Raw genomic sequence first — 23,686 nt, forward strand, 5'->3', positions numbered from 1 at the left:
TGGTTAGCATCAGTGAGGTGTTCAGCCCGACGCATTTGATCTCGGTGTGTGAGCGAGACGCCTCTTTACAATCATCACGGAAAATACAATTTTGAAATATGTGCAGAAATAAAAGAAGCGTTACGACGCAAATTGGTGGAAATGAGACGGTTTTAGTAAAACTCTTGAATGCAGCCAGTTAATGAAAAACTTGTAGACTTAAGCAAGCAATCGCGTCACTGTGCCTTGCCGCTCTCCACTTCCATCCCTCCCCGAGGCTGCTGACGCTCAGCTCTCTGTATTTTGTTCTGTCCCGGATAAATTTGGTGCGAACCACAAGTTGAATGCGCTTTACGATGAGACGCGTTCCGTTGTGCGGCGGGTCCATGCGTGAGAATTCATAGGATTCCGATCAGAAAAGTGTTGTCATCTATGGCGCCCAACATCCGATCGACACCAGGCTTCCGAGGCTGTCGCCACCCTAGCCCCGGCGCTTCTCATGCCCCTGTACCCAATGAGTGTCACCAACGTCCATTTTCTCCGACCTTTCATCAGAAAAAGCACTGTCCTCTAACATGGGGTCGATGGATTTCCGCCTGTCACCTTTTCTGTGGTTTCGTTGCATGTTAGGCTTCTGATGATTCCAGATTTGTCTTGTCTTGGGCAGGCCGCCCCGCCACTGGGCCAGACTGGGTGGTGTGATCTGCCCAAACATGCGGGAGCTACCCCCGATTCAACTGTTGGGCTTCAAATCGGCGGATCAGGAGATCGGTACGTGGGAATGTTCGCATGCTCTTTTAGCACTTTCGTTGCACGCTTGGTGTTCAGATGCGTGAGCACGGGACACGTGTGGTCAGGCTCATCCTCCATTTCCTGGAAAGTGCATCTACGAACGTAAGTTGGCATGGTAACAAAGCAATAATCTAATGGTTCCATTGTCAACGTTAAAAATAATTGCCGCTCCACAACGCGCTCGTGCGTGTCCATAGGCCGCGCGTCTCATCAAACCTGGCGGGCACACTGCATGTCCCGGGCCGTCGTACAGATGGCGTTCGCCCCGGTCCTCTGCCATTCAATCGAAGAACCGAAGGACTGGACAAGGCGTCAGGCCTTGTCTGCTGCAGTGTGATTAGTTTTCCGGTTTTCTCGAAACCCCTCTGAATAGCTCAGAGTTTCAGTTTGAAGTGGCCGCTTCTGCGGAAGAAATCTCAACTGACTCCCTGCTCACCGTTATGAAAGTCCCGCACTTCACTTGCCTTCCTCTTATGAACGTGTATGTTCTGTAATTTTAACAGCGCACTTATTTGTCGAAATGCTCACGTAATTAATGCTACAAAAGCTTGAAAGCTGTCACGGCTTATGTCAAACAATAGGCTTAACAGGAGATCGTGCCACCTTTGGAGCATTATATGCGGTCAAATTGCATGCAGTTAGGGGAGTTAATACAGTTCAGTCGTTGACATTTGAGCCATGATACTTGGTTCCTTTCTGAAACCATCCATGTTGATGTCAGTGATGTTAGTCCTACTTCCTCTGAGGGTAAAGGATTGAGGTCACCAGAGGTCGAGCTGTCAAGCATCACATTTTTATGCGATACTTCTGACAATTACTCTTGCAAGGATGTGTTATTGCGATGCAACACATCAACATACTTTTGACGAAGATTGTGAAAATAATTTAAGCAAATTTCTTTGGTGAAGGTAATACTGGACAGGTAAATATAAAGCAAGTAAGCACCGAGTAGGCGTAAGTATGGTATGCGCCATAGTTAATGGCAGACGTGCTGCATTTGGATTGTTCATTTTCAACCTTCTTTGCTTATGGGTACTGGCATGCAAATGACACCAAGCTTCCAAAGGTTAAACGGAGTCACGATCTTGAATTGTTCGCTGCTGCATGGATCATAAGAGCTGCCCTGCCACCGCCTGTGATCATGGCTTCATTTTGTATCGAGTACAGCTGGAGTGCACTGCATCAGCCTTGCTCTTTGTTGCATAACATCTGCGTCATGATTATTATTGCAATGCATTATAAGACGTGTATGACGTTCGTTGACCTGGTGAAGGTATGCCAAATGCTTTTTAGAAGAATAAGTAGCTGGAACAGCTCGTCGCATTAAAGCCAAGGAGGTTTATTGGGTTGCAACATAAAGCAGCTATGATGCCACAGACCGAAGAATAACTTTGCCCGATAGGGAAGACTCACCTATCACATGTCAAATGCATACAGTTCAACCTACTTCCAACTGAAACAGCATCGATTTAAGGATGATCAATGCATCAAGCTTTTCCTCGTTACCCTTCGTTGTTCAGAGTGACAGCCAGCGGTGAGTGGACTATATCATACCCCTTGATGCAAGCTTACAAATGTTGTGATGTTTCCTTGATCTAAGAGACCAACCGTCCGTCCAGACCTAAAAGCCACACAAGTTTGGAATAAACAGACAGCGGAAAATACGCTGGCACGTCTGCATTTACAAACTTGCTCCTTAGCTTGCAAACTCCATCGTTGACAACATTTTTTTTTCAATTACGACATGACCACTTAAGGTCCTTATTATGACCTCGGAACGGAACGCCACATATTCAAGTGAAGCAAACGGATATGTCCACAGCATGCATCAGGCGGACTATTCATTGCTCTATCGATGTTAGATCAGGTTAGTAATCCCTCCTGGAAATGGGCGTACGTCTTGAACGAAAAACCGGCATCGGCCAGTTTTTGAAGCCAATATATATATATATATATATATATATATATATATATATATATGTGGTGTGTGTGTGTATATGGTATTCCGAAATTACAATCGTGTGCATCTTGACAGGCTTGTGGAAATGATTACGGGTTTTTATCGGTGGCCTTTGAACATTGCCAACGCTGTAAGTCCTATGGTAACGATATCGTGAAGGGAATTCCCTCTAGCTTAGGCTCGCAACCGTTAAACGCCAGTGGCAGATGGCTACTATCCTAGAGCTGGAAAGTCATTGAGACGCCGTGGGAGTTTGAACCCTTTCACCGCCAAAGCCTTGCCCCATGTCTTTTGTGTCTCGTTACCGTCATACCTACTAAATTAGAAAAGCCGTTTGACGGATTCAAAGTAAATGCACGAGCAAAACGTTAACGAGGGTTTGGCGCTGGGCAAGCAGCAGCGCGTCTCTCTCCTTTACAAATATTTACACGGCATGGCGCTAAATTCCAACGCAGATGGCCTTTGAAGTTTTCCAGCGAGGGTGATAAAATTGTAGAGGATTATAGACTGTAGATAGCTAAGCTCACAGGTTCGTGGCAAGACATTTGGGCGTTATCGAACACTTCGACCCTCGGCGCCATGTTTCACGTGGTGGCAATTAGTCATCTGGGCTGGCGGGCGTGACAAACGCGGACGTCATTTTTCGTCGTGGCGTGTGCAGGCAGACGCTAGTGTTGTCCTGGCAATGGCGACTGAGGCTTGGCAAAATGGACCGGTATTGAGCGGTCTCGCCTCGGTCTTGCCTGTGACCGTTCGCTGTGTTTTCCGTCGCCTTGGTAACGTGCTATTCATTGTCACTGTCTTGAATGGTAAGCTGGGCACACAACTGAACTGCACTGCGGTGGATTAAGATGTTGAGCATGCTAACAAAGAATGGAATGTGAAAGCACATTTGAAATGACATGCAGGGTAAGCCTCCTCCACAAATGATTTGGGGAATGTGCTGGCTGAGAACAGTGTTATTCTCATGAGCAACATACATGCTATCAATCGGTTGAAATGCTGGAAAATATTGTTACTGCATTGCAAGCAATGAATCTGCTCGATTTTCTGGCAAATGAATATTGAGAGCGAATAATTCTCGCGAGAAAAATTGCACGCTAAAGTTCGTCAGCTGAACCATATTCTGGTCAGGTCAAAGTGTTTACGTGACATGGGGCACGCCATGTGTGTGACGTGCGCGCGCAACTCCTGCAACGAGTATGTGGTTGTATCATAATTGCTGATCAGCTTACATTTACTGTCTGCGGCGCCGTGTGACAAACTTTCTTGATAGCGCGTCCTCCGCTCTCTTACCGTTCCGGAAACAGACCCGAATGGGGGGGGGGAGGGGGGTGTCGATGTTACCCCTGCCGCTTCCAAACTAAGAGAGGTAGAGCTTGGGAAAATTAACCTGTGGTTTGATTCATCCAGGTCTCGTGATTAACAATAAATTGGATGCTGCTTAATCAATTATTGGCCCCATGATACCAGATCAAAGGTCAGTTTACCTCCATATTCCAAAATTTCAGATTTCTCAATTTCACATGCCGCTATTTGCGAGAAAACGTGTTACACCGCGACATGAACCGTACGCAAGCATGCTCCTTATTTGAGCAAATTTATGCCTCGCTGCGGCGTTAGTGTCGCAGTGTTGGTCCACCGCGCGCGATCGGCAGGTCGGTACCTAAATAAACGTCTTTGCTCGGGTGCCAAAAGTGCTAGAGACATGTGTGTAGAGTCAAAACATGTGCAATGAATGCCCCATAGGTCACCGAAAAGTTTGGTGCGCTCGTACAACATACCGGAGGGATATCCCCAAAAAGCTTATGGGGGGGGGGGAGGGGGGCTCATCAAGCAACTCCTGTCAAGGCAAGGGTTAAGGTCGGCAAATACCTCGATGACATAGCACTGGTTCATGCGCCCCATGTGAAATTGATCGGCATTTGCCTTTGTCACTAGTTGTGTTCTCGTTTTCTTACCACATGTTTCAAATCAATAAAGAAGAAGAACTTTGTACTACTTTTTGCGCAAAATACTCATTACCCACACCTATTCCCATTACCAGCCCTATTCTTGGCTGGACTGACTACGGGTACTGATGAAATGCGCTTCTGAAGTCAGGCACCAGTACTTACTCAATAAACACCTGGCATTCGTCGCTGCGTCTGGTTTAGTTGTGGCTTAAGGCAGCGCCTGCTGAAGACGAGTGTGGGCCCGGTGCGAGCAAGCATCTGAGAATCATCTGTAGCGGGCACTGCCTGATACACCACGAGAGTCGCATGTCACCTGTCACCCGCATGCCGTCGAGTCCCGGGCCGCCGGGTGCGTGCGCGCAGTGTCGTCGGCTGTCGGGGTCGCGCGCCCACCCCGACGTCGACCGCCGGAATCGACGCACCGTCGGGGTTAGTCGGGCCCGACGATCGGCGCTGGTCGGAGGCCCGAGGCGCGGCGTGGAGTGTGTGTGGCCGGGCCGGACGGGACGCGACGCCTGGACCAGGCTGGGGCCCGTCCGGGTCGGGGTGCTGGACAGCGGCCGGTCACGTCCCCGGTACAGACGCCGCACCGTGTGGTGCAGCGCCGCCCCCTGTGTGGCGCTTGTACTGTTCTGGGGGGTCAACTGGCGAGCGTGCTCGTCTTTAGCTCGATGTCACACACACTTTCCCATGCACTCTTTCCCTCTCCATTCCCCTTTCCCTGCATATCTATATCTTCTCCTATCTCGATTGCTATCAATGTGGTTATCTTTATTTCTCCCGGTCTATTTCTTTCCGTCTTTGGGTCCCTGACTCTCTCTATATACCTTCCTTCCTTCCGCCCTCCCTGGGTCAGTGTGTCCCTCACACCTCGTACGAATGGCTGTAATAAATATTTTGGTTTCATCCAGTCTGTATTTTCTTTTGTCCTGCAGATCTTGGCAACTTCGTAGAACCTCTTCGGTTCATTGCATAAGGAATTCTGCTTTCCTGTCTGCTCCGCACTACCTTAAGGTAGCCCTTGGTACTCTGTTTCGGATTATCCACGCTTTTCTAGTGCTACATTCGACGTTTGATACCCTGTCCGGCACGGAGCACTGCAGTCGAGGCCTCTGCTGCATTGCAGTCGATGCTGCTGCTGTATTCCAGTTGATGCTGCTGCTGTATTCCAGTCGATGCTGCTGCTGTATTCCAGTCGATGCTGCTGCTGTATTTCAGTCAATGCTGTTGCTATATTCCAGTCGATGCTGTCCTATGCAGTTCCCTCTGTCCTCACACATTTGCTGTTAACTCGCTACAGTGTCGTGAGATCTACAGGCCCTGCACTGTCCTTCAGCCCCCTGTAACAGTGGGTGTTCAGACCCGACACTGACCTCCCCCACTCCCTGTGATACCACATATTCAGACCCGGCGCCATCTCTCTGCTCCTTGCAAACCCAGATAATCAGGTTGAGCTCTGACCGACGCTCCCTGCAACCTCAGACCGCCAGGCGCTGCTGGACGAGATCACATCCAACGGCGAGATCGCCGTCTCGCTGACGGAGGCGGACATCGCCGGACTCGTCTTGGCCAGCGGAGCGGCCGCCTCCGGCGCGTCCAGTCGCTCGTCGTCAGGCGCATCGACGGCACGCGCCGGCAACCTGGACCCCGAGGCGGCCGTCATGGAAGAGGAGGCCGCCTCGCTGCCCGGCTTCATGGCCGATGAACAGCAGGAGCAGCACAGCAAGCCGGCTGAGATGCACGTGCTGCGGAAGGCTACAGATGTGCTGCACGTGAGTGCGCGCCCGCTTGGTCTTTAAAGAAAAACTCGCGCACTGGTTTTGGCTGTGATTCCGCTCTAACACGTTCTGTGTGATCTGTGTGATCTAGCACGTTCTGTGATTCCGTTCTGGTCACGCAAAGCAGCTATCTTATCATTTGCTCCTCGTGTCAGTTCCAATATTATTTTTGCACGATTTTCCTTTAAAGCACGCTCTGGCGGCTCGTTTGAAACCGTCGGAGTTCACGCCCCGTCCTGCGCGTGACGCACGCACGCTCTAAGTGGACCCCAAATCCGCATGTCATCTGTCTAACGCTCGCTTGTTTGGTTTGGCCGCGGTCCGCAGGCATCCGTGGACGCCATGCTCGGGCAGTCCATAGAAATGGACCACGAGGTAAGCACGCATCTGACCCGCTCTCCTCTATTACCGAACACTCTGCTCTAGTTGAGGCGCAAAGCGAGACAACCAAGTGAGCTTGGTACATACAGGTCGCGGGTCGTTGAGTCAAGCTAAGTACGCTGTCAGCTGTGGATACGCAGGATGTGCTCAATGTCTGTTGGCTCGGGTATCCATCCCACCCTCGCATACCATCAGCCCCCACGACAAATTTTGACGCACCAGGAGCGATTAGCGCAGGCATAGGGAGGCGGGCGAAGCGTCTTTCTGAACAACGGTCAGCTGATAGCCAGACCTGTAGACTGCTGTCCTAGTTAGCGGTTGTCGGGCCCCAGACCTGAATGGTTTGCTCTTGTTCACTAGCAATATCCGTCCCTGATAACAACGGTATGCATATTTGCCGTGAGCCTCGAGATAGGGGGCGCACTATGATGATGATCTGTTCTCATATGTGCTTTTGGCGACTCAAAAGAGCTGTCATTATGAAAATGGCAGTCGATAGATACATTTCACGGTGCACGTGCTCGCTGGCGCATTTCGTAAAAGTTTCGCTTTATTCTTGAATTAAAAGTATTTGTCAGTTATTAGTTTTAGTGGGATATTTTACGGTTGTTTTCGTTGCCTCAGCTAATTAAACAATCTGACACCACCCAATAGGAACGTCTTCCCGCAACCATATCGCTGACTAATTATGTCATTTCATACCAATGAATCTGTGTCACAGATGCACACCCGCTGCGTCTCCAGCTCCAACTATGCGCGATCTATTGCAATTGCAGAATCAGCTTTGGTCCAACCGACCCTTGTCATGGGACACGTTACGACACACATCACATATTTTAGCGTGGAATTTGTCTATAATGAACGCCTCTGCCACAAAAAAAAAAAACGCTCTGGGCTTTAAACACACTGCCTTGAGGCTTAAGACGGCAGGCTCAGCAAGCAAACGCTATTGCGCATGCGCGTGTTACTGAAGTCCAAATGCATCACGAGTTTGAAATGCTGAGTTAACGACCTTCAGTATGCCAGGACGCATTGGTTAAACGACGTCATAGTGCCAAACAATGGTTAAACTGTCGGTGCCTAATTTGATAATCATTTGGCACTATAATGGCGTTTAACCAGCACGTCCTGTTATACTGAAGGTCACTTACTCTGCAGAAAAACTTCAAAGTAAGGGTGAAAAAACAGGAGCTCAATGCATCACTGCCTAAATATGAGACCTGAATGCTTTATAAGTGCACTGGCATGCGCAGGTTCGGCGTCGCATCGATACGCAGTTCTTCTGGGACAACAAGCGGAAGATCGACATGGTGCTCGCCTACCGGGAGGACGACGATGTGAACAGGATCCACAAGCGCAAAACATTCCAGGCCAACCTCATCAGCGAGGGACTCGAACTCGAGCTCGAGGACAAAAAGGTGGGGGATTCTTGTTGCGCTGCATCCACTCAGTGGGCGGCCTTCGACTTTTAAGCACACGTTTGCGACAGAGGAAGAATATGCTTAATTTAGCGTCGTCTTTTCTTCTCCCTGTCTTCTTTTCGGCGCTTTCTGCCCTTCCATCCCTCTTTGCCGCCCATTCACGCTGCGGCAAGAGTCAAGCTGCCGTGACACCTGACGTTTGGGTGTCGTCCGCAGCACTCCAGCGACGGAAAGACATACTATCTCAAGGTCCACTCGCCCTGGGATGTCTTGACAAGATACGCCGAGATTATGAATCTTAAAATGCCGATCAAGGTAAGCAACGTAACTACCGTGGTTATAACTCTCCATTTGCCGTGTTGCACGGAGTGGTTTTTTCGCCACACATTTACTGGGTGGATGCAGCACGAACTGATCCATGCAGTCCTTAAAAAACATCGCACGATTTAATTCACATTTAGACTAACAAGGCTTCCTTCTGATCTTGTCGAGCGTTGAATCAGATGGTTTGATATTCATTTATCTTTGCTGTCCCAGGCTTAAGTAAGAAGCATAAAGACATTATATGATTGATAAATGCTCATGACACCGTGGTTGGTGATGATGACACAATGGATGGTAATGATGACACAATGGATGGTCTGGTTCGAACGCAAAATGTATGGACGTTGTTCTGAACATATACCTTCTGTCTCTCTAAGTAACCAAATTCGTTTAGAGGGCGAAATTTCGCTTGGTCATTTCAAGTTTGGCAATGTGTTTCCCGTGAACTTTTTGCCATAGCAGTGTTAAGCATCGGTTTGTTGGGCTTTTCTAGTATCGTTGTACTATCAATACACAACATCAAATCAATCATTTTATATCTTAATGTTTACTCGACTGCAAAAAAGTTGCACTGTCTTTTATCACGCGAATGATCATTTAATGACATTTGCATTTTATTCCCAACATCCCGGTAATGTTTGCCATCTCGCTTGGCTGTAACGGCCACTGATGTTACCGCGCTTTCTGAAGAAAGAAATCGCGATTCGTGTAATGGTCACTACCTGGGTTGTGCATTCAGTCAATAGTGCTGTTGCCGATGCATGCTGTAAACCTAAGTGAAAAATGCCTTGCATCATGACAAGGACAGACTTGCTTCATTCACCCGAGATTTGCCATTTAACCGTAGTGAGAGTTGGATGCATTTGGTTCTTAGCTTGATATGCATTTTACTATGTTGGAATTTTAGCAGCGTGTTTGCTTTGTGTACGCTTGCGTGCGCCAATAGGTTAGTTTGCTTCAATGATGCCTGCCATTCTGGTGTATATTCATCCCTATACCGACTTTACTATCATCGCTGTATCATTGCAGAAGTTTGTGGTGGTGAACCATGCTTGGGTAAGTCCCGTAGATGTTGTAAAGCTGTTGTTCGGGTGCCCGGTTGTACGTTTCAGCGAAGGGATCATCTTTATTCGCTTGCCCTATCACCTCCCTGCCAGATGTTCTACCCATGCGCTCACGCAGTGTTATTTTCATACCCTGATTTACAGCGATTCAATCATTGTTTCACACCTGCAGCATTCTTTGTTTTCTCTCAAGGTACACATATGCACCTGCGGACTACCTGTTGCCAGCTGCTTCGTGTATAACCTTCCCATTCAAAGTGGACTGATCCTGCATGAATGGTCGATCACCGTTCACCCCGACAGGCTCTGCAAAGCGGCGTACTGGCTGTTGTATCTCCACCGGTCACGTCTTCTCGTGCAGCCATTCTTTGAGTCAGGGAGTTTGTGCTTGCTGGTGGTGTGATCGAAGCACACATGTGACTTCAAGCCACACACCTCCCCGCAAGAGCATTTTCACTCCAGACATGCCCACTTGCTGAAATTGATGTACCGTAGATGTGACAGTGTGTTTAATGCGTGGCGTTTTCGTGTTTGAATGGGTTCGTGCTGACCAATGTAGAAGTGGCTCCAGCGAGTAAAGACCGTTGGCCTTTGAAACTGGTCTCGTCATTCTTGCATGATGGCACATGACCCAGGACTTGTTTGAGACCACACCTGATCATTTTATCAACTACGCCAAGTAAGACCACATGACAAGGCCATCCGCGGAAAACGACTTTTTCATTATTGATGGGTCTGAACCCCGCAGTGACTACTGCTTGCCGTTTGAAGGCCGTAGCTGCATCACTGGGCTTTCGGGTCTACGCCTATAAGCGAATTGCCTCGACCTTATGAGGAGATTTGAAGTGCCATTGCCAAGTTTAGGTACGATGACTGAGAACATTTTGCAAGCGTTCTGAAACATGGGACATTACAAAATGTTTTGTATCGATAGTCGTGATTCCCACTTTCGTCAAAACAACAAAGCTCACTCTCAAAGCCGAACGTCAAGGTCACATAGAATGGGATACCCGAACATTTTTTAGTGATGAGGAAAGTGCAACTAAAAGGGTGCCATATTGATGTATTGATGACCTGTTTCATCACATCTGCAAAAAAACCAACTTTCAAGCCCAAAGGGTAAGGTCCAACAAAGCACAGTATCTTAGCATTTATTTCTTTATCAACAAAATGCAATAAAATAACCGTGAAAGTGATGCTCCAGATGACCGCTTTCGTGACACCTGCAAAAACTAAAAAGAAAGTCAAAGGTCACGATCACACAAAACGTGGCATTCTGGCATTTATTCGCTTACTTAAGAGTTGCAACAAGCCGGTTATCATAGTGGAAGATGTGATGTTTATTTTCGTCACATCTAGAACAAGTTTAATTCAAGGTCAAAGGCCAATTACATAAAAATGCGAGATTTATCTATTTGTCAAACAAATGCAACGCAAGTCGTGTTTTGTCGATGTTTGTGATGTTCGCTTTCGTCAAACATGGAAAGCCTATGTCGCACGGTCATAGGTCAAGGTCACACAACATACGGTACCCTGACCTTAATTCGTTTATGAAAAATGCAACTAGATGGGCATTATAGTGGTTATCCACTTTCGTCGCACAGCTTCGCCACACAGTTTCGTTAATTTATTTTAAGGTCAAAGGTAAAGGCCACAAAACGCAGTATCCTGTCGAGTATTCGCTGAAGCCAATTATAGACATATAGTCCATCCTAGCAGCTTTTATGATGTCCACTTTCATTACGCCTATTGAAAGTTTGTTTAGAGGTCAAAGGTTAAGGTCACAAAAGGCTCGGTAGCATACGATTGATTTATTTATCAAGGAGAATGCCGGTACAAATATATATATATATATATATATATATATATATATATATATATATATATATATATATATATATATGCATATATATATACATATATATATCTCTTTCTCTCTCTCTTTCCCTCTCACTCTCTCTCTCTCTCTCTCTCTCTCTCTCTCTCTCCCTCTCTCTCTCTCTCTCTCTCTCTCTCTCTCTCTCTCTCTCTCTCTCTCTCTCTCCTCTCTCTCTCTCTCTCTCTTTCTCTCTCTCTCTCTCTCTGAAAGGTGACATCACGAGCAACACTACGACACAACTTGTTTTGTTTTGCTTTTTAAGTGTACGAATAAATGTTAAGGCAGTGCGCTGTGCGCCACCTTGATCATTGAACTTGAGAGTTCGTTTTTCAAAATGCCACGAAAGCAAACATTCTAGGCATTGATATGATTCCCGTTTTGCAGTGAAGAGTTTACTTTCCCAAGTGTGACAAAAATGCTCGTCACGAGCGTTAACACGCGCTCGGGTGGGGATCAATTTGACCTCCCGAAGGGAATTCCGGAATGATTTCCGAACGGTGCGGCGCAGCCGAGCCAAATTTTGTGTAGCTGTGGCCAGTTAAATAGTGGATTGTTTGGCACAAAAAATTAGATTTAATTTGTAACGTCACTGACCTATGGTAGGTCAAAGCCAGACCATGGTTACAGCGAAGGCAATTTTGGGGAATCGTTCAATCTGATCCAACGACGGAGTGTTCGACGAAGCCGTACATTTCTGAGATACTTTCTAAGGCAACACAATACTTGGATGAGCAAATTGTATTGACCTAGAGTCAGGTGTAAATGTCAGTTCAAGGTCAAGACCGACCTGTTTTATTACTCTGGGGTTTGCTGTATGGGGTAGCTTCTGGTGCTCATTTCAGATTTATTGATAACGGGAGCCGTATCATGCACCTTTCACGGACTTCTTAAAGGTCCATGTAGGTCACTGACCTAAAATGACCAAGGTCAACACATTGTCTTTAGGTACATGCTGCTCAGCCTAATATTTGCCGCTTATATACATCCAAAACTCAATGCTGTCTTGTATAATTTTGGTCACCTTAAAAAAGTCAAGCAAGATCACTGAGCTTAAATGAGCAGGTGACCATTGACTTAGAGCAGTCATGTAGGTTTAAAGGTTTCTTTGGAAACCAACCTGTAATTTGACCTTGTTTGACCATATGCGATCCGAAGATCATGTTCTAGGATCTCAAACTTTGACGTAAATGAGTTCACGTACAGGTCAAGATGCACTGAATTTGGTGACTCTAGCTCTCTCAGTTCCTGAGATATCAGGGGGGGTCAAATTAACCCCTTTTACCCGAGCGAAGGGTATTTGACCAGCCACCCGGGCGCGTGTGTGTAGTGCGGCCCGATTTATGTTGCATTTCTTTCGTAAAAAAGCTAGGATGTCGCGTTTTGTGACCATGAACTTTAATCTTGAAAGCAACTTTTCTAGATGTGTCGAAAGTGGACATCATGACGACCTTGATGATGCCCATTATATCGCACGGCTTAAGTGAACTTGTGAATGCAAGAGTACAGCGTTTTGTGTGACACTGACCTTTGAGCTAGGAAAAGCTCTTGAGCTCTTTCTGTATGAGGAAAACAGATATTACAAGCCTCAATATGATGTCCGCTTTTTTTGTTCCTTGAGTGAACAAATTAAGTCCAAGGATCTGCTTTTTATGTGACCTGCACCTTTGACCCACTTTCTGGTGTGACGGAAGTAGAAAACACGAGCATCACTATGATACCCATTTTGTTCAATTCTTTGGTTAAGAAATAAATGTCGATGTACCTCGTTTTGTATGACCTTGACCTTTGGCCTTATTAATTAGTTTTAGCAGGTGGGACGAATGCGGACACCGCGAGCATCACTTTGACACAACTTTGTTGCATTTTAATGTTAAAGAACCAATGCCAGGGTATCGCGAATTATGTGACATCTATCTTTAATGTTGAAGGTTAGTTTTTGCACATGATGAAAGAGGGCACGACGGGCATCACTATGACGCCCTTTTTGTTGCAAGTTCTATTTAGGCGAAGAAATGCCAGGGTATTTCATTGCATCTGGACTTGACCTTTGACCTTGATAATACAGTTTTGTAGTTGTGACGGAAGTGGCATCACGAGGATTAAAATGATACCCACTTAATTGGATTTTTTGGAAAAAAAATGAAGGAATGCCAGGATCCTAAATTTTGACCCTTCATTGACCTATAGAGGTTAAACTAAGTGGCATAGACAAAAGAAGATTTCAGATTCGTGAAAAGATCAATGCGTTTGATCTGGACATATTGCTGTTGGAAATCACAACCCGACAATGAATTGGAGTAGGAATATAGCGCTAAAATGACGCACATTATATTGTCTTGAGACCAATTGGCTATGCTCATTAGCCTGCTATGCATATTATTTAGCCCTTATCATGCGGGACCTATGCTTAATCGCTTCACTGGCCTGCGAGCAGCGATGGGGAAGCGAAGGATTGGTATTTCTAGTCAGGAAGTCCTGAATCGACTTCGACTCACGCAAAAAACAACGAACATCCTCGTGTGAAGGAAGCCCAAAGATTTCCAATGTGGCACACTGGGGCAGCTGGGATCCATCTAGGTCAGGCCCCCTTAATGACTGAGAGCCAAAAGCCAAGAACAAATATGGACTTAGGCGCAAATTTTCAAACCTTTTAGCCAGGTGGGTTGGAATTACATTCTGAATCAGTCTCTGTTGCAAATAAGGTGATATAGGACCGCCCAAGTTTAAGGAAGGTCACGGAAGTGTATTGGCCTCGTTTGGTCTTGAATAGTTGTCAACAAGTAGAAAACGACCTGCGCGCTGCTAGTCTATCATTGCATCAGGTGTCGTGCCCAGAAGTACCATTCATTGCCATGAAGGAGTAAAACGTCATTCGTGTCTTGTTGCCACTAAGCATCAACGACGCAAACATTGTCATCAGGCAGCAAAGAGGCGATTTGTCGTAAATCAGCGCTGTGCAGGTCTCATAGACTAAGATATAGTTCTGGGATTTGCCACGACGTGGGGCCATTTTCGCTTCGCAAGCGGTGCACATTGAATGCATGGTCAGCTTCGCCATTTTGCACGGCACAGCTGGTAATCGTTTTCTTTTTCTCGTAATCTTAGAAATGCTGCTTGGGGACAACATCAGCCCCCTTAGCCGGTGAGGGCTAGAAGGGGTCACCGTTGCATGTAACGCTGTGTTCACTACGTTCTCTTCCTAGCAGGAACCAGGCACCGTTCATGATGAGGATGGTCTGGTGCTTCCCCGAATCGGACCACGTCGATTGTCTGCCCCGAGCGCCGGGACCGCTGCCGCAGCTCCCAGAACGCAGCCATTCCCGTCCAACTGTCGGTCAGACGCATCCCAGGGAGGCTGTCGGTCGCCAGTGGGCCTCACTCGGCATCATCGGTGTTCCGTAGGAAGACGAGCCGGACGAGGACGACGGGCCGCCCTGCTGTCCGGGCATGAAGAACCCCTTCAGCTACGACACCAACTTGATTCCCCCGGAGCCGGAGTACTTCACGGCCGGGTTCAACCGACACAGAGAGCACCAGTAGGTCATGTGCGGTTCACTGCGGGCACCGACTCGTCGAGAGGAGATCTTCCGGCACCGCGGCGGGTCATGGGAGAGTCGGCAGCAGTGGCGGTCCCATGTTGTCCGATCGGAATGAGTGATAGATATCCCATAGCCAGTCTATCAAACGTCTTGCGCAACGGCTATATTCTGAGCGTCTTTTTGTGTGTGTTTCTCCTTGAAGAATGACCAGCTCGTGTGGCCTGTTGTGGCCTTCTCATGCGTGAACGCTGCGCGCAAATTATGCAGTATATGTGCTCTGTGCGGTGCCAGTAGCGGTATTGATCACGTCATAACCGACCAAGTGGCAAAACGTGGGCGGCTGGGCAGCGTTTGCACCGTAGTGCCAAGAGTCGCGGTGCTGCTCGCGCCTCTCGCTCCTGCCCTCGCGACACTGAGTCTGTCCCTGGCCAGGTTCGTCATCAAGAGCCGCGAGACGTTCTTCACCTCGGCGCAACGGTCGCAGATCGTGTGGCAGATCCTGATGCGCACCAAATACACGGACTCAGCGCACGTCAACGACCGCTCCAAGGTCGGCATCAACCGCCTCCTCAACAACGGCGCGTTCGTGGCGGCCTTCCCCCTGCACGACGGCAGCTACAAGGAGGACGACGGCAGTGGCACGCCCAACGACAGACGGGTGAGAGTGCGGCCCGTGCGCGGCCATGGCGTGACGCACAGGCGGCGAGTGTGACAAGGACTGCACCGATGCCTATGCTCTGACGTAGCGTCATGGTCTTCGTAATGCTGAAGCCCCGGCATGGCGAACCCCTCACGAACGCCACGACCTCTTTTGTTTTCTAATTCCGACGCAGAAACTTTGGAAGGCTGAAAAATTATGACAGCTCCTCAGCTCCAGGCAAAAGTGAGCAGCTCCCCTAGCGCTCACTTTTGCAGACGCTGTCGATTGCGATTTGCTAGGTGTCCAGAAGAGTAAAGACATTTTGATGCATGTCCTTCATTCGACGATCAGAGAACATGGCTGTAGAAGCATGCCAATGTAGTAATTGGGAAAGCTGCATAAAAGCTGCACCTGCGATGATTGGGAAAGCTTTACCCCTTTGTTTCACCCGATTAAATCCAAGCAATGACAATGACATCCAAGCAATGACGCTAAAGCCGTAAAGTCTTGCCAATATGAATGCGACGCTGACAAACGCGTAAATGCCTAACTTACCAGCCGTGGTGGCTGCTTGTATGTTTGTATGTATGCATTGGCGTCTGAAATACTCTCCGACATAAAGGTCTTTTCCGAGTGTCAAGTTGATAAGGTTAAAGTGGGAAGGTATGTCAAATGGACTCTCGTAGCAACAACCACACAGGAATACGTCACAGCACATATGCAACACATGCCTCAGGCACACTCACACATACACACATACATATATTCATCAAGTTTTAGCTAAATGGTTGTACAGTTTGCACTTAAAAGACGCGAGTGACAAAGTGCTTGCGTGCGTCGGCCGTCCAGTACCTCATGGCAACTGCGTTCGACGTCGTTCAGTTTAATTTCGCGAATGGACGGATGTAAGCCGACGCCAAAATGTAAATACGTGTCCTGTTATGTGGAACAGACACGTACGCATGCAAGCCTCAAAACTCGCTGCTTTCGTTGTTTACCAGGCTTTTCTGCGCTTTATGTGTAAGGCAGCATAATTACAATTAAATTAACCTGGCCTGGCCTGTCTTGACCTAGCGTTTTGATCTTACATGAGCTTGGACATTACTTCGAAGCATTAGAAATACGTCTTTGGGAAGCCCTCATCCATGGAACACTGTGGCAACAACCTGCGCGGCATCCCATATCGTGAACCTGCTTACGCTGAGGTCATGTCGACAAACGGCATTCTGCTTACCACGATAACGGCAGCGCGCTATTTAAGCTGTGCCTCGGCGGCAGCTTCTGTACCTGGAGTGGGCGCGGCCTGCCTGCATTCACAAGAAACAGCCGCTCTGGTTGGTGAGGAAGTATTTCGGCGACAAGATCGGCCTCTACTTCGCCTGGCTTGGCTTCTACACGGCTATGTTGGTGCCGGCTGCCATCGTTGGCGTCCTAGTCTTCATAATCGGCCTCTTCATGGTCAACAATGATAACTTGTACAACCCCAGGTAAATTGGCGAAGAAGGAACAAGTTGCCGTGATTCGCAGTCTATATTCTCTGCATGTGTCGGCATTAACAATGGGTTGGTGGCTCCCTGCGCATTGGCACGACTGATGAAAGCATGCCTTAAGTCCATACATACGCAAAGGCGGACATGTTTTGGTGCGACACGCGCCAGTTATTGGTGTATGATTTCCAATTTTGGTAGAGTTTGCTTGCCCGTGGCACCTTTCTCGTCGCAACCACGTTGGACTCTAAACGGGCACATTGCGATTAAGTCGCTGACAACTATTGAACTCTGCCACAGCTGAATGCAGTTAATCCTTTGTCAGCCCAAACTTTCAGCTGTTGTCAGGTATGAGACTAGATAGTGTATTTTTTTCTTCAATTTTCTGTATATTTGGGAGGCCCCTTCCTCTCGAAACGTATAGGAATGCCGCCCGTCAGACTACCGGGCTAGGCATAGAGCTGCAGGCTCCTTCCCCCGGGTTTCTGAGCCTTGGCATGATGCCGACATGGGCATTGTGGTAAAAAAAAACGAATTCCAAATTGCTCCCACTTGTTTGTTTGGAAAAGTTGCACCCCTTTAACACGCGCTCGGGTGGGGGTCAAATTGACCCCCCGAAGGTTTTCCAGAATGGTTTCCGAACGGCGCGGCGAAGCCGCGCCAAATTTTCCATCGCTGTAGGAAATTGAATATCGGATCGTTTGATTTGAAAAAAAATTAGATGCACCTTGTAAGGTCGCTGACCTATGGCAGGTCAAAGCCAGACCATGGTTCCAGCGAAGGTAATTTCTAGGGAATCCTTCAATCTGATCCAACATCGGAGTGTTAAACGAAGCCATACATCTCCGAGATGCTTTCTTAGGCAGCACAACAATTGAATGAGTAAATTGCATTGACCTAAGGTCAGGTATGAAGGTCGCACCAAGGTCAAAACAAACCTATTTTGTTACTCCAGGGCTTGCTGCATGGGATAGTTTCTGGTGCTCATTTCTAGTTTATTGATAGCAGGAATCGCATTATACAGCTTCCATGGACTTCTTAGAGGTCAGAACAGGTCATTGACCTAAAATGATTTGGGTCAACATTTTGTTTTAGGAACATACTGCCCAGCGTTTTCTTTGTCGCTCAGTCAAATGCAAAACTCAACGCAACCTTGTGTGATTTTGGTAACCTTGACCTTCAAAAGGTCAAACAAGGCCACTGACCTTAAATGAGAACGCGACCTTTTGCTTAGAAACGGTTATCTAGGTTCTGGGGATACGTAAGTGACCAACCTGGAATTTGACCTTGTTTGACATTTTTTTGACACGAAAGTCATGACCTAGGAACCTAAAATTTTGACCCGAGTGAGTTCACGTACAGGTCGACACACCCTGTATATTTGGTGTCTAGCTTTCTTAGTTCCCGAGATTTTAGGGGGTCAAATCGAACCCCCCCCCGCCCGAGCGCGGGGTATCTAGGCGGCCACCCGGGCGCGGGTTAAAAAACTCGTTGAACTATTAATTGTTCAGTATTTTGAGGCACACAGTGTTTTACCCGTTCGCAAGATATGAAAATAATGTTTTAGATTGAAAACGACGGTGGAAATTGATGCCTAACCTTCTCAAGCGATCTTGAACATGAAATTTGGAATGATGCCCCAGTCTAATTTGATGCATATGCAGCACATAAGACTTAACAACATGCCATTATTTTTCAGCATCGAAATCTGCCACAGCAACGTGACTATGTGCCCACTGTGTAACAAAGCGTGTGAGTACTGGGACCTGAAGGCGTCCTGCTTCTTCTCGCAAATCACCTACCTCTTCGACAATCCGGCCACCGTCTTCTTCTCCATCTTCATGGCGTTCTGGGGTGAGCAGGCGGGCGATGCTCGCAAATTGGTGTGCAGGTCTAATCTCAAACCATGACGCATTTGTGGCGTCAGCATGAGGCGTCATAGGATTACACAATAACAGTGTCATTACGGTCGGGGATCTAAGGGGCTAACTGGTGACAGAGGAGGCGTTGCAACAATAGGATCGCCGTTGCCGCAACACAAGGGTGGGGACATGACGAACCAAAGGAGCGCTTAAATCCTCCCCCCCCCTTCAATGATTACACCTCTTCGCCGGACCATCTGGATAATGTTTATGCCCTGGAAGGCATGCAGTGTCTACCTACTACACACTAACAGAATACCAGTCTAATACAACACCTGTAGCGGCTACCTGCTACCAGACATTTGCCGGGACGTCTGGGTTGTCAGCCATCTCGTAAGGCGTGGCCAGCTGCACTAACTCCCGCAGCGTGCAATCACACGGCTATCGCGAGCCGGACACGACAGCGTATCTGCACCCCCCGTGCCTCTTGGGCAGCGGCAGCGAAGAGAGCAATAGATTCTGTGGCACGCTGAGCGGCTCGCCAGGCCCATCAAGCTGTGAAAACTGTGCTGGCCGCACTGTTGAGCTTGCAACGCGCTTGTACGTATGGTCGTGTTAATCTTAAGGTCTTTTGGAGCTGGATGTGTTAATTTTTGTGCAAGGTTTCCTTTACCACAGCTTTGAGGTCAGAATCGTCTGTCCCCTTTGCTTCTCAGCGATATTATTCACGAGACAGTGGACCCATTTGGCGAAAAATATCGCGGAGCTGCAAAGTGGCCTCCCTGCACAAAGCTGGGGTAGGAAAAATAGCTTTTTACAAAAGCCGATTTCACTGATGTGCAATTTCTTTCTAGAATGGGCAGAGCGGTAAAGGTAACCTACAAGCCAAGTACAAGCTCACTCAAGCAATTTACTCCTCCCTGGTACACTTAACTATATTCCACTGTACACCACACTGAACTGCCCGGCGTGATCCGCACTCCATTGCAGTTGTTTCAAAGGTGGCGCGTGGTGTCCGACATATCCGTCAGGCCCGAGCTCCGTCTCAGACTGAGCACATCCGCTGCGTCAATACGTCGAACTGCAAACGTCAAATTTGGCGCATGGGAAGGTTACCATTGGGGAACGCTGTCTCGTTAACAATGAACTGGTCAGACTTGGTGGACGCGAGAGGCGCTCGCGCACATCTTACACTCGCATTATTTAGGTGGTATATGCCTCGCACCCGGGCAGCGCTGGATATGTGCTCTTTGCTGCAGGACATCATATTGGTAGGGTATCATATCCAAGCAGGCTTCATCATGTGCAGGGAGCCGGTGCGCACATGCCGCATGCGCCGGTAATTCATGTCCGGGGGTGTTTGTATTTGAATCACGATTCGGATATTAATTACGCAACAACACCCAGCACTTGCTCAGGACAGGTTTAGCCCCCGACCTCAACCGGCCGTCGCCTACCTCTAGTCTGCGGCCGCTCCGGTCCGCACACGCGACCTCGGCCGGGTCACGTGGATAATGGCCCGGAGGCATAAACACAGCCGGCCCGCGCGGCCGCACGACACCCCCCCCCCCCCCCCTTATTCTCATGGATCACAACAGCGCATTACGGATCATTACAACAGTAGCGCTGCGGCGCCCTCCGCAGGCGGGCGCTCCGGCGTAGTGGCACCCGGTCGTCCCTGACCGGCCCAACCGCACGGTCTGCCGGCTCAGGCGCGTCTACAGCCGCGCCAGCACCGTCCTCCGCTTCCGGCGCACAGTCCATACACGACACGTACATCGGCAGCTCATCACGACATCAGCTGACACGTACATCGGCAGCTCATCGTCAGCACTGTCACTGCCCCCGTCCCGTCGCCGTCTTCGCCCCCTCCGCACAGAGGCCGAACGACTCTCACGTGCCGCGGCACACCGTTGACCTCTACCACCTGCCGCGACGCCACACCCGTCAATGTCCCGCGACGCGATGTTTCCGTGCAACGCGTGCCACGGCGACACATCCACACTCGGTCCCCAACTCTGAGATGCGCACCGTCAAACACGGGTGGGCGTGATTCTCCAGCCTCAGCGGCGCCCGCCGGCACCGGCCGGACACAATCCCGTGCAGAGTACCGATATACTCCCGACGCTGGCGCGGACTCCGCCGTCTCGGCTGCACCGGCGCGGCGCGGCAGGGGGTGCCACACGGAGAAGCAGGATGGTCCGCAGTCGATGATGGTGAGGCAGCTCTGTGCGTTGTGGTGGGGGACGTCTATCGCGATGCGCTGCCACGTGGCAGCCACGCCGAGCGAGCCGTGCCGCCACCGCACCGGCGCCGAGTCGATCGAGCTGCACGCATCACGCAGTTCTCCACCACCGCACGTGCTACGGCTCGCGTGACGTCACGCGACATGTCACGGCGTGCGAAGTACAGAGTTAGACGAACTCCTGGGCGACCCGCCCGCTCGTGCGACTCTCGGACCGACGCACCAAGCACGTTCCCTGCGCCACCGCCGGCATGCGCCGCGTTATCACCGGGCGGCGGCAGCTCGCCCACGGTCGCCGTGCTGACGCCCGGTGGCGGCGGCTCGCCCACAGGAGTTGCGCTCGCATCGCGGAGCCACTCCTTGGGCACGCGCGTCAGCGTGTCGGTTCGGTTCTCCACCGATCGCACGAGCGCCACCGACAACCGCAGCCGCAACTCACTGACCAGCTGACAGACAATTTCGACGCGCCGCCGGATCAGCAGCTCGCCGTGCGCCTTGGTTCGGAGGCGCGCGCGACCACTGATGGCGTCATCAAGCCAGCGATGAACGGTAGCCGAGTCGGTGCGGAGGTCGATTGTCCGTGCTCCCCAGGCGACGGCCAGGTTGACGCCTCGGATGGCCGCGTCCAGCTCGGCCATGCCGATGTACGTGGCTTCATCCCGTCTCAGCCAGCACGTGTCCTCGATGACGTCACCGGCCGCCGACTCTTCCACGAACCCCGTGGCCAGAGAACTCGCGTCCGTCCAGATGACCATGTCTTCACCCTCCACGCACCGCGCGCCGCGGGCCGGGTCGTCACTGTTCGGGCCTGGATGGACTACGTCCTGCGACGTAGTCCATCTGAGCGCGCAGCGCTGCATCCTCGGTGGCGTCATCCCACGTCCGCGTCAGTTGGTTCACACGCCGTCTGAGCCAGACCGCTGCAGGCCTAAGCCATCCGCACACGGGCAGGTGGGCGACCAGTCGCCCACACCACGCAAACACGGCGCGAGACGTCACGCGAGCCGACGGCGCGCCCACCGGGTTGTCCCGCATCCATCGCAGCTCTCTGCCCTCTGCCTGGACGCGCAGGCCCAACAGCCGCGCCCCGCTGGCCGCTCGCTCCGGAGGCTTGCAGTCTAGCCCAAACTCCGCGAAGTGGGCCACCACGCGCTCTGCACTGAGCACATCCTCATTTACGAGGAGATCATCCGCGCATGGAAGGACAGCACGCTGTACGTCTGGGTCCTGCTCCAGCACTGACCGCACAACGGCCTTCATCACCAGAGGGGCGATGTTCAGGCCGAAACCCAAGCGCGTCAAACAAAACTGCTGGCCCCGAATCACCACAGTCTGGAACGGCCAGAGCCGCTCCTCTACATTCGCCTGCAGGTACTCACGCTTGAGATCTACCACCGCCACGTTAGCACCTCGGCGGTGTCATCTCCGGAGCTGAGCAGCACACACGTCAGTGTCGGCTGTGTGGGCCGTCACAAAACCGTTCAGCTCGCAGTAGTGCATCACCGGCGCACCTTGGATTCGCTGCACTGCTGCACGGCCATCAACGGTACCAGCCCCGCGCCGTCCCACGGCGACCCTCATCATACGGCACCAGACAGCCCTGTACGACCCACGCGTCCAACTCGGCGTCATACTCGCGACGAGCGGCCGGCGGCACAGCATACTGGGCGACAGTGTTCGTCAGACACTCCGGTTCCTCGCCGTCTGACCATTTCCAAGTAACGGTCCACCTCCGCTCCGCCGCGCCGAAGAGCACACTGAAATCCGAGGCATCCAGGCTCAGCGGCACACGACACGCGGCCCCACAAAAGCGAACCTCAGATGGGGACAGTACGGCACACCCCACAGCTCCGAGATGCCTGCCACCCCGAGGACCATGTCCACCCCCAGCGGCCGCTTCCCCACCACCACCGTCTCGAGCAAGGCGCCACGGCCCGTCGGCACCTCCTCCACAACCACACTGCCGACCCCGCAGCACCTCAGCTTACCTCCATTGATGGTAGTCACTCGCACCTGCCGTGACGTCCACCGCGCGCAGAAGGGAGCGTAGATGATGTTTTCTGTGCTGCCGGTGTCAATCAGGGTGTTGCACCCCCGGCCATCCACCCTCAGCCGCGTGACGGGCAGCGCACCCGCCGCTCAGTGCTGCGCAGGAGAGGACGGCGGTGCCGACTCGTCCTCTCCGGATCCGTTTCCCGGTCGCTGCTGGCACCTCGCCGCGATGTGACTGAGCTCTCCGCAAGCCCAGCAGCGCAGGTGACGCGGGACGCGTGGCCGTTGACCGTGCGGCGACGGCGGTGCTGGTCGGGGGACGGCGCCGCGGCCCGTCGCAGCACCGCCGCCGCCGATACCCGTTCATCACTGAGAACGGCACGAGCGC

General features: G+C 50.5%; 1 protein-coding gene across 1 annotated transcript; it reads left to right on the top strand.

Annotated features, from left to right (window-relative positions):
- Nucleotides 1-668: 668 nt before the first annotated feature.
- On the top strand, nucleotides 669-19,109 carry LOC119107235 (anoctamin-5-like). The gene is made up of 10 exons (XM_037230649.1): nucleotides 669-750; nucleotides 6,169-6,458; nucleotides 6,792-6,839; nucleotides 8,099-8,263; nucleotides 8,483-8,581; nucleotides 9,620-9,646; nucleotides 14,936-15,069; nucleotides 15,505-15,730; nucleotides 16,991-17,199; nucleotides 18,899-19,109. Exons 1-10 carry the CDS (start codon nucleotides 693-695, stop codon nucleotides 19,107-19,109), a joined length of 1,467 nt encoding a protein of 488 aa, XP_037086544.1. The 5' UTR covers nucleotides 669-692.
- Nucleotides 19,110-23,686: the final 4,577 nt, after the last annotated feature.

The sequence above is a fragment of the Pollicipes pollicipes genome, unplaced genomic scaffold (genome assembly GCF_011947565.3).
Source record: "Pollicipes pollicipes isolate AB1234 unplaced genomic scaffold, Ppol_2.1 Scaffold_6686;HRSCAF=7923_pilon_pilon_pilon, whole genome shotgun sequence".
Lineage (NCBI taxonomy): Eukaryota > Metazoa > Arthropoda > Thecostraca > Pollicipedomorpha > Pollicipedidae > Pollicipes > Pollicipes pollicipes.

Coding starts and splice junctions, on each gene's coding strand:
- LOC119107235 (XM_037230649.1), top strand. CDS start 693: ATGCGGGAGCTACCCCCGATTCAACTGTTGGGCTTCAAATCGGCGGAT. Junction 751..6,168: donor ATCGGCGGATCAGGAGATCG/GTACGTGGGAAT, acceptor CTGCAACCTCAG/ACCGCCAGGCGCTGCTGGAC. Junction 17,200..18,898: donor GATAACTTGTACAACCCCAG/GTAAATTGGCGA, acceptor ATTATTTTTCAG/CATCGAAATCTGCCACAGCA.